General features: G+C 41.9%; 2 protein-coding genes across 3 annotated transcripts in view; one reads left to right on the top strand and one right to left on the bottom strand.

Moving 5' to 3' along the window:
- IPMK (inositol polyphosphate multikinase) overlaps positions 1 to 9394 on the bottom strand; it is an 85696-nt gene extending 76302 nt beyond the window's left edge. The window contains exon 1 of the mRNA XM_027840613.1: positions 9057 to 9394. Within this exon, the coding sequence (XP_027696414.1) occupies positions 9057 to 9394 (338 nt within the window). The remainder of the gene's footprint in view (positions 1 to 9056) is intronic.
- Positions 9290 to 9691, top strand: part of CISD1 (CDGSH iron sulfur domain 1) — a 26797-nt gene continuing 26395 nt past the window's right edge. Inside the window, exon 1 of one of the 2 annotated variants that reach the window (XM_027840591.1) lies at positions 9290 to 9423. In XM_027840591.1, coding sequence (XP_027696392.1) covers positions 9393 to 9423 — 31 coding nt within the window. In that variant the 5' untranslated portion in view covers positions 9290 to 9392. The remainder of the gene's footprint in view (positions 9424 to 9691) is intronic. The other variant, XM_027840590.1, reaches the window with a different exon arrangement.

Below are 9691 nucleotides of genomic sequence, written 5' to 3'. Positions count from 1 at the left end.
TGTAGATGTTATATTTCAAGTAATTACAAAGGAAAACTGCTCCTATATCTTAAATCCAGAGGGCAAAATAGAAATTGAAAGAATCACTTCCTACAAGAGATCCCAAATTATAGCCAAAATCTAAAGCTCCCAGGCCAAGGAGAAAATATTGCAAGCAGCAAGAAAGAAACAATTTAAACATTGTAGAAAAGAAGCAAAGTCAGTATCACACAAGATTCCATTTTAAAGTAGCTTCCATTTTAAACGAGCAGAGGGTTTATATTCCAGAAGGCAAAGGAGCTAGAATTACAAACCAGAATAGCCTGCCCAGTAAAACTTAATATGCAGTATAATCCTTTAGAGGAAAAATTGATATTTAATGAAATAGAGGAGTTCCAAGCATTCCTGATGAAAAAAAGAGCTAAATAGAAAATATGACAACCAGGAGACTCAAGGGAAGCATAAAAATGTAAACATGAAAGAGTGATTATAAGGTACTCGATAAAGTTAAATTGTTTACATTCCTATATGGGAAAAAGATACATGTAACTCCTAAAAACCTTATCGTTATTAGGACAGTTAAAAGGAGTCTTCATAGACAGAGGGCACGAATGTGAATCACTTATGTTGGATAATCTCCAAACATAAAAATAAAATGTAAGGGTGAGAAAGTGGGATGTACTGGGAGAAAAGGGAAGGGAGAAGTAGAATGGGAAATTTTTTCTCATGTGAAATAGGTGTGCAAGTAAGAGCTTTTACAATGCAGGTGAAAATGGCAGGGGAGGGGGAAGCAATGCTTGAACCTCACTCTCGTCAGAATTGGGTCAAAGAAGGAAGAAGATCTACATACATTCAGTTGGAAATAGAAATCTATCTTACCCAAAAGGGAATTAGGAGGGGAAGGGAACAAGAGATGGGGGAGGGGGGGAGATGATAAAGGAGATGTTGTATTAAGGGAGGCAGTGGTCAGAAACAAAACAGACTTTTGAGGAAGGGCAGAATAAAAAGAGAGAGAGAGAAGGATAAAGAAAAGAATATGGGATAGAGAAAATACACGGTTAATAATCATAACTGGGAATGGGATGAAAGCTAACCCATAAAAAGGAAGCAGATAGCAGAATGGATTAAAAACTAGAATCCAACAATATTTTGTATACAAGAGACACACTTGAAACAGAAAGATACACACAGTTAAAATAAAAGGCTGAAGCAGAATCTATTATGCTTTACTTGAAGTAAAAATAAAAAAAAAAAAAGGCAGGGCTAGTAATCATGATCTCAGACAAAGCAAAAGCAAAAATAGACCTAATCTAATTTAAAAAAAAAAAAGACCTAAAATTAAAAGGAAATTACATTTTGCTAAAAGGTAGCACAGACGACGAAATATCAACAAACTTCTCTGATAAAGGCTTCATTACTCAAATAGAAAGGAAATGGAATTAAATTTGTAAAAATAAGAGCCATTCCTGAATAACTAAATGGTCAGAGGATATGAACAGGCAGTTTTCAGAAGAAGAAATCAAAGCTATCTATAGCCATATTAAAAAAATGCTCTAAATCACTGTTGATTAGAGAAAGGCAAATTAAAACAACTCTACCTCACAAGTATCAAAAATGATAAATGCTGGAGGGAATAAGGGAAAAATAGGTACATTAATAAAATGCTGGTGGAGTAGCGGAACTGGTCCAACCATTTTGGACAATAATCTGGAACTATGCCCAAAGGGCTATAAAATCGTGCATATACTTTGATCCAGCAATACCACTACTAAATCTGGACCTCAAAGAGATCAAAGAAAAATGTACAAAATGCACAGCACTTTTGCGGTAGCAAAGAATTGGAAACTGAGGGGATGCCCATCAATTGGGGAATGGCTGAACAAACTGCGGCATATGATTATGATGGAATGCTCTTGTGCTATAAGAAATGATAAAGGGGTTGGTTCCAGAAAAATATGACAAGACCTAAATAAACTGATGCAAACTGAAGTGAGCAGAATCAGGAGATCATTGTGCACAGTAACAGCAATGTTGTAATGATGATCAACTGGGAAAGACTTGGCTACCCTAACTGATACAAAACAATGACCTGAGACAATTCCAAAAGACTCATGATGAAAAATTGCTGTCCATCTCCATAGAGAGAACTGATGAACTCTTAGTGCAAATTGAAGTAAAGTTCCTTTATTTTTTTACAATTTAGCTAATATGGAAATATGTTTTGCATGAGTCCATATGTATAACTGATACATTGTTTGACTTCTCAGTGGATGAGGGAAGGGTAGAAGGTAGGGAAAGAATTGGGAACTCAAAATCAAAAAGAGAAAAGAATGGTAAAATAAATAAATAATAAAATTTAAAAGAAAAAAAATCAAAATATACAATCATTTCAATATAGAAAGAACAGGAATTGTATTTGAACTGTGAGTTTCCATTATGTACAGTTTTCAAATGCATTTACATTAAATTTAACAAGGTAGTAAAAAAAACTGTTCTGTTTGTTTCTGTTTGTCTTTTCCTGCACTCCTTTTTAGATTTTCTTTACCTCTGCATTTTTTGAAATGTTTTATTGATGTTCTTTCTTGGACTAGATTTCAGTCAGTAAGTCAATCATTTAGTCAATAAACAACGTTTAAGAAGTGCTAACCTACAATATGCCAGGCAATTTGCTGAGTAAATACTGGAGATACAAAGAAAAGGAAGAGACAGTCCCTGCCCTCAAGGAGCTCTCAGTCTTACTGGAGAGGCCACTTGCAAACAACTCTGCACAGACAAGCTATATACAGGATAAAATAGAAGTAATCAACAGAGGTAAGACACTAGAATTAAAAAAGATCAGGAAAGGCTTCCTGAAGAAGGTGGGATTTTAACATGGTTTTGAATGAGCTTCTTGTAGAGCTCGTCCCCAGAAACGTACATCTGAGGCAGACAGAACAAAAGGACAATAAGCTGGGCCCAGAGGAATAGGGACAGGTTGTTTTCAGGGAATTGGCAAAACTCCTTTACTGACCCCAAGCTTCCTGTGAAAGCAAAGGTCTATGTTCTCAATAAAAGCATTTTACAGTGTTGCTGTATGGCAGCAAGATATGGACCACCACTGCCTCTGAGGGACTCAAGAAGAATCTATCACTACCCAAAAAATGAATCTCCACTCTTAGGGGTGACTCTATGAAGACACATTAGCATGTGTCAAATACATCATCCTGCTGAGAAGATGGTAGTACTAGGATGATTAGCAAAGGCAGCGCATATTTGTGGTATTTGATCTGAGCTTTCAAAGAATCTAGGGATTCCAAGAGAAAAAGAGGGAGGACGTTCTAGGGAAGAGCTACGGCCAAGTCCCAGAGAGTCCCAGAGGGAGCGTCTTGCCTGAGGAAGAGCAGCAAGGCCCTTTGGCTTGATTACACGACCAGTTAAGGGGAGCAGTGAAGAGTAAGGCTGGAAAGGTAGTTTGGAGGCAGGCTGTGAAGGGTTTAAAATGCCTACTGGAAACATTTACATTCAATCCTAGAGAACCGCTGTAGTTTATTATCAAAGACAATGAATTCTGTTTCAGACATGTTGAGTTTGATATATATACCTATGGAATACCAGGTAGAGATGTCAAGCAAACAGTTGGAAATATGAGACTAAAATTCAAAAAAAGATTCTCCCCTTCCAATACTCTCAAGTCTTCTCTTCTCCAAGTCAAACAACCCTAATCAACAGACAGTAGGAATTCATGACCCACTACCATTCTGGTTACCATCAATCAATCAATAAACATTTATTAAGACACAATGACAGGAAGCAGACATTAGTCAATTTATGTGCAAAGTCAAGAGGTGAACACTAGCCAATTTACCTGTGTCCTTCCTAACATGTGGTACTCAAAATGGAGCTCAGTGTTCTAGGTGACCTGATCAAGGAAGAATAGAGCAGGACCATTCCATCCTCAGTTCTGAGTACAATGACTTTCAACAAAGTCTAAGAGGTCATTAGCTTTTCGGTCTGCTAGAACACCTTGTTTGTATTGCTTCCATTTGCATCCTTAAAAGACCCTGAGGTCCTTCTGCTTAGTTAGATACCTGGCCAGACTTGTTTTAAACTGGCTTTACCCTTCACTGTCTATTTTATGAGCTGATAATGCTCTTATTATTTCAACATTTTTATTCATAGGGTTTTATAAACAAGTTTACATTCTAACACAGTGTTACCTTTAGTCTATTTGTTGTGGCATTCACTTTACATGGGTTAAACTATTGGGCAAAATTATTATGGTCAGTGTTAATGTTATTTCTGTTGTCCAGTTCTCATTTTTATTTGTCAAGTTGTTTGTAGTTCAAGGTTAGGTTGTTTCAACTTTATGCTACGTGTTTTTCTTATATAAATAAATTTTTTTTCCTGTCTATTAAAATCGGTTTCACTTTTTATGGTGTTATTTGGTAATCATAATGTCCAGTACCTATCATCCTTTTTTCAAAGAAAGTGTGCATGACATAGAAGCATGAGGCTTCTATGTAATCTACAAGTCTTTGGCCTCTCTCATTCCTTTTTCCTGAACTATGTTTTTCCCTATTTTTTTTTTCTCCTAATCTTTAGTGGGGCCATCTCCAGTCGTCCTGGTCTATATCTTGCCACTGGATCCAGATGGCTCTGGAGGAGAAAGTAAGGCTGGTGACTTTGCACAGCCCTCCCTCACTTAAATCCAATTCACTCGCAAGTCATGGCATCATCTTCCTGATGTCATGCTCCTCTTCAAGAATGAAGGACAAACTACAAGAACCTCAACTTTAACTTTTCCCATCTTTGTTTTGAAGTCATCAAGTGTCAGAGTATATGTTTACTTCATTTGGAGGGACTCATCAAGTTCTTCCATAAATTTCTGTGTTACTTCACCCTCAGCTACCAACATTGGTACATAAGCTACAATTATTTTCACGATGGTCTCTTTGCGAAGACATCATTGGTTGCTGCAATATATGATGACCAAATATCCCACGAGATAATGTTTGTTCTTGTCTTTGGGCATATGGGAAATTTAACTCATCCAGCTCTCCAAGAAGAACTTGTGAGCCATACATCCATTTAGCCACAACTTCCTTGAGGTTCGATGAAGAAAACAAAGAATGAGACGGTACTAGGTGTTGACACATTTGGATATCCCAATAGAAGAGCAAGACAGCCCCTGTTCTCAAGGAGCTCACATGTTCATAAAAGGAGACAAACAGAGAGGAAGTTTCAGGTGCAGTCAACTAAAAGGTCCAGTGATCCTTGTGGCAAAGCAGATGGTAATGCATCATCTTTACTGTTGTTCCCATTAATAAAGTTATGTTAGTTTCTGATGTTGAACTGATGTGGTTTAGGGGTTCAGGGGTGCTGGGACCCCAAAATCACAACACGCAGATCCTGCCCGAAAGAATTCGACCTAAGCCTTCTTTCAGCCAAAGACAAGGTTTGTTAGAACATCCATCATATTGGGCAGACTCTTAAGGAGTCTGAACATGGGTAAGCAAGTGGCTAGGTTTTAGGAATCTGAGCATCTTAATGGAGACAAGATGGACCTTATATACAGAAAGACTATGGGAGGGATCTAGGAGTGGCCAAGTAGTGAATGAGGTAATAGAATTCCAGGGACCTGGACCATGCGGTGGATCTTTCATAAACCTTGTCTTTGGCTAAAAGAAGGCTTGGGTTGAATTCTTTCGGGCAAGACCCATGTGTTGTGATCTCGGGGTCCCAGCACCCCTAAACTTCTAGACCTCATCAGTCTTTACAGCAAAGCAGCAAAGCAGATGGTCATGTCATTTCCACTGATAAAATCATCTTGGTTTCTGATGTTGAACCATTTAACAATGACAACTATTTTGGCATCAAGAACTTTCTTTTCTGGGTCTTAAGTAATTGTGGCTGTAGGACCTACAGAAGCAGTTGCCAGGTTGGTGGCTTCTGACCTCATCATTCAACTGAAACTACTCTCTTCAAAGTTATCAGTGGTCTCCTCATTGCCAAATCTCATGGCCTTTTCTCATTCCTCATTGCAGTCTTTGGCACTATCCATCATCATTTCTTTCTAGATAGTCTCTCATTTGGATTTCAGAATAGGGCTCCCTCTCAGTTCTCCTCTGATGAGTCTGACCACTCATTCTCATGACCACTCAAAGTCATGCTGTTTCTTCATTCAGGTTACATCCCCTAATTGTTGATACGAAGGCTGTGTCCTGGGCCCTTTTCAATTTTTATGCTATACCAGGGGTCAGCAAACTATAGACAGGGAGCATGAGGGCTTGTTTTTGTATAGCCTTTGAGCTAAGACTAGTTTTTACATTTTTAAATATAATAAAGCCTTATTTAAAAATGTAAAAACCATTCTTTGTTTTCAGGTGTACAAAACCAGGCAGAAAGTCAGATTTGGGCTACTGTCCATAGTTTGTTGACCCTTATTCTATATGATCTCCATTGGTGATCTCACCAGTTCCCTTAGGTTTAATTATCATCTCTATAAAATTAATTCCCAGATTTATATAGCCAGACCTAAGCTCTCTCTGAGAAAGCATCATCAACTGCTTCACAGACATCTTGAATGTCCCCTAGGCATTTCAAACTCAAGCTATCTCAAGTAGAACTCACTGTTTTTCTTCTCAAGCCCTTTCCTCTCCCTGACTTTCCCATTACTGCTAAGTGTGGCACTACCCTTCCAGACACCCAGGCTTAGCAACCTTGGGGTCCTCCTCAGTGTCTTACTTGAGTTCATCCCACATACTCACTATGTTATCAGATCCTGTCATTTCTACCTCCCCAACATCTCTAACACACATCCTCTTCTCTGCACCCACACAGCCACCCTGCTGATACACAGGCTGTTTTCATCACTCACCCGGACTACTGTAAGAGCTTCTGAATTGCTTTAATTCATCTCTCCCTCCATTGGAGCCTTCACTCATTTATTAAAATGGTTTTTCAAAAGTACAGATTTGACCAAGGGACCCTCCCCTCAACTCTCAATAAACTCCATGGCTCCCTGTTAATGAACAAGATCAAATATGAAGCCCTCTGTTTAAAATTTAACCCCCTTCCAAACCTAGTGCTTTATTACCTTTCCAGTCTGGATTAGAAATTAAAACTGAAAAAATTAAATATTTACTTATTTTAAAATAACAATAAAAAACCATTACATGTTAATATAAATAACATGGTTATGAAAAAAACCACATATTCAAAACCAAAAAATTAGTTAGAAAAATGGCATCATTTTACATACTTTTGCAGATCTCTTTAATGTCTGGCTTAATAGGAGACAGCTTCATTCTCCTCTCTGCTTCCGCATTCAATCTGTTCTGATGTGGTTGTGGGTGAATAATATGAAGAAAATACAGCCTTACCCATATAAGTAGTCAGGAAAAGGAGGAATATTTTAATAGGCAAATAACATGTTGCTGCTATTATGAAAAGAATTTTGATCTTGCAGCCCCCTTTAAGGGTCTTAAAAACCAAACCACACTTTGAGAAACCCTACATTATCATTTACTGAGTTGGGCATCAAGGTTTGACATGGCCAGACTCTCACTTTCAGAAAATCACTTTGGTAGCTGTGTGGAGGATACATTAGAGTGGGGAAGAACCAGGGAGAATTAGAAGACTATTGCAATTACGGACCAAGTGAACGGTGATGAGATCTTGAATCAGGGTAGTGGCTGTGTGAGGAGAGAGAGGGGAATAAATGCAAGAGATGGAATAAAAACAGAAATCAGAGATTTTACAGCTAATGTGGAATCAGTAAAAGTGAGGAGTCAAGAATGATACTAAGGTTAGGAGCTGGGGTGACTGGAGGGATGGGAGAGATCTCTACAACAATATGGGGATTTTGAAGAGAGAAAATGAGTTTGAGATATCCAGTCTGAAATATCCAGTGGAATAGGCAGTTTGTGAGGCAGGTCTGGAGCTCAGGAAAGAGATTAGGGCTAGATATATAAATGTGGGAGTCACTAAATAGAGCTGATAATTTAATCCATAAAAACCAATGAGAACCAAGTGAGAGAGTACAGACAGAAAAGAGGGTTCACACATCTGAGGTTAAATTTGAACTCAGGTCTGTATCACCTAGCTGTCAATAAGTACAGAAAAAGTGTTAGGTCTGAAGAGCCTTGGGAATAGGACTGTGGATGTAAATACTCAAAATTTAGCAATTGGTTCATGAGCCGTCTCTGGGACATCTGATGAAATCAAAGCTCAGTGAAGTCTTCTAGTTGGGATCTCACGTTAGGTGCTACAAGAAAACGTGCTCTTTCTGGGCCACATGCCAAGGACCTCTTTCCTGAATACATGCCCATCTGGGAACATATTGATAACCCCAAGCCAAAGCTAGACATTCTCAGGGCACTACCCTGGTATGAGGTGTGCATTTGTCTTCTCTGGACATAACCGGGGTGTAGGCTGTTTCCCCTCTTTGAATGGGAGCTCAAGAAAGGGATACTTTGGGAAGTGTTCAAAACCTTTCATGGGGGCAGCTAGGTGGCACAGTAGATAGAGCTCTGGCCTTGGAGTCAGGAGGTCCTGAGTTCAAATGTGACCTCAGACACTTGACATTTACTAGCTGTGTGACCCTGGGCAAATCACAACCCCATTGCCTCACCAAAAACAAACAAATAAAGCGTTTCATGACCTGTTCCTCTCCTACCTTCGCAGGGCTCTTACCACCCACCCTGGCCCCCCTCTGGGTAGTCTCGTTCTGTCTGTCTTCCCCTAGCCCCATGCCCGGAGTGCTCTCCCCGACGATCTCGGTCTCAGGGCATCCCTGCCTTCCTTCAAGTCCCAGCTAAAACCCCACTTCCTACGGGAAGCCTTCCTTGGCTTCTCTGATTTCAGTGCCTTCCCTCCGTTCATTATTTCCTATTTATCCCTGACGCGTGCATAGTTGTTTACCTCTTGTCTCCCTCCCTCGTTAGACTGCAAACTCCTTGAGGGCAGGAACTGTCTTTTGTGTCTTTGTGTATACCCAAGCTTAGCCCAGGGCCTGGCAGACAACACGTGCTTACTAAATGCGTACAGCCTGGCAGTTTTGCTTTGCCCATTCATTCCTACAGCAAAGTCAACCGAACCCGGGGAGCCCAGCAAGCCACGTTGGGAATGAGAACAGCGACACTCGCCCAGGCTGGGCGGAGGGCACCGGCTCGGAAGCCTGACGAGCACGCATGCTCAGTGCCGCCCCCCCGCCTCCGGCCTCTCGCCCCGCCCCTTCCACGTGCGTCGGCCGCGCCTGCGCAGTGCCCTCCGGCCCGCCGGCAGTGATTGCCCTCGAGTGACCTCGTGAGCGTCGGGGTCCGCGGGCGGCCGGCGGAGCGATCCCCGGTGTGCGGTGAAGACCGGCGGCACGAAACTGCGGCGGCGCCCCGTCTTCCCCGTCTGTACCCTCCCCGCGGAGCGCCGGCGCCGCCATGGGGCTGCATTCCAACCTCTCGGTGCGAGGTGAGCGCGCGCGGCCGCCTAACCTTGAGCGGGCGGCGGCAAGGGCGAGGCGGGGCGGGGGACGGGCCGAGGAGCGGCGCGGCGGGGGGGGGGGCGAGCGAGGCCACCCCGCCCACGCGGAGGCCGGAGCTCGCGCCCACCAGCTGTGACTCTGGGGGTGGGGGGGCGGTTGCGGACTCCCCACCCCCACCCCGGGGGCTCCTGCCGGCCCGTCGGGTCCCGGGGGCTCCTGCCGGCCCGTCGGGTCCCGGGGGCTCCTGCCGGCCCG

This window comes from Vombatus ursinus, unplaced genomic scaffold, assembly GCF_900497805.2.
Source record: "Vombatus ursinus unplaced genomic scaffold, bare-nosed wombat genome assembly UNPS02014847.1, whole genome shotgun sequence".
NCBI lineage: Eukaryota > Metazoa > Chordata > Mammalia > Diprotodontia > Vombatidae > Vombatus > Vombatus ursinus.
This window is presented reverse-complemented; position numbering and strand designations above follow the sequence as displayed.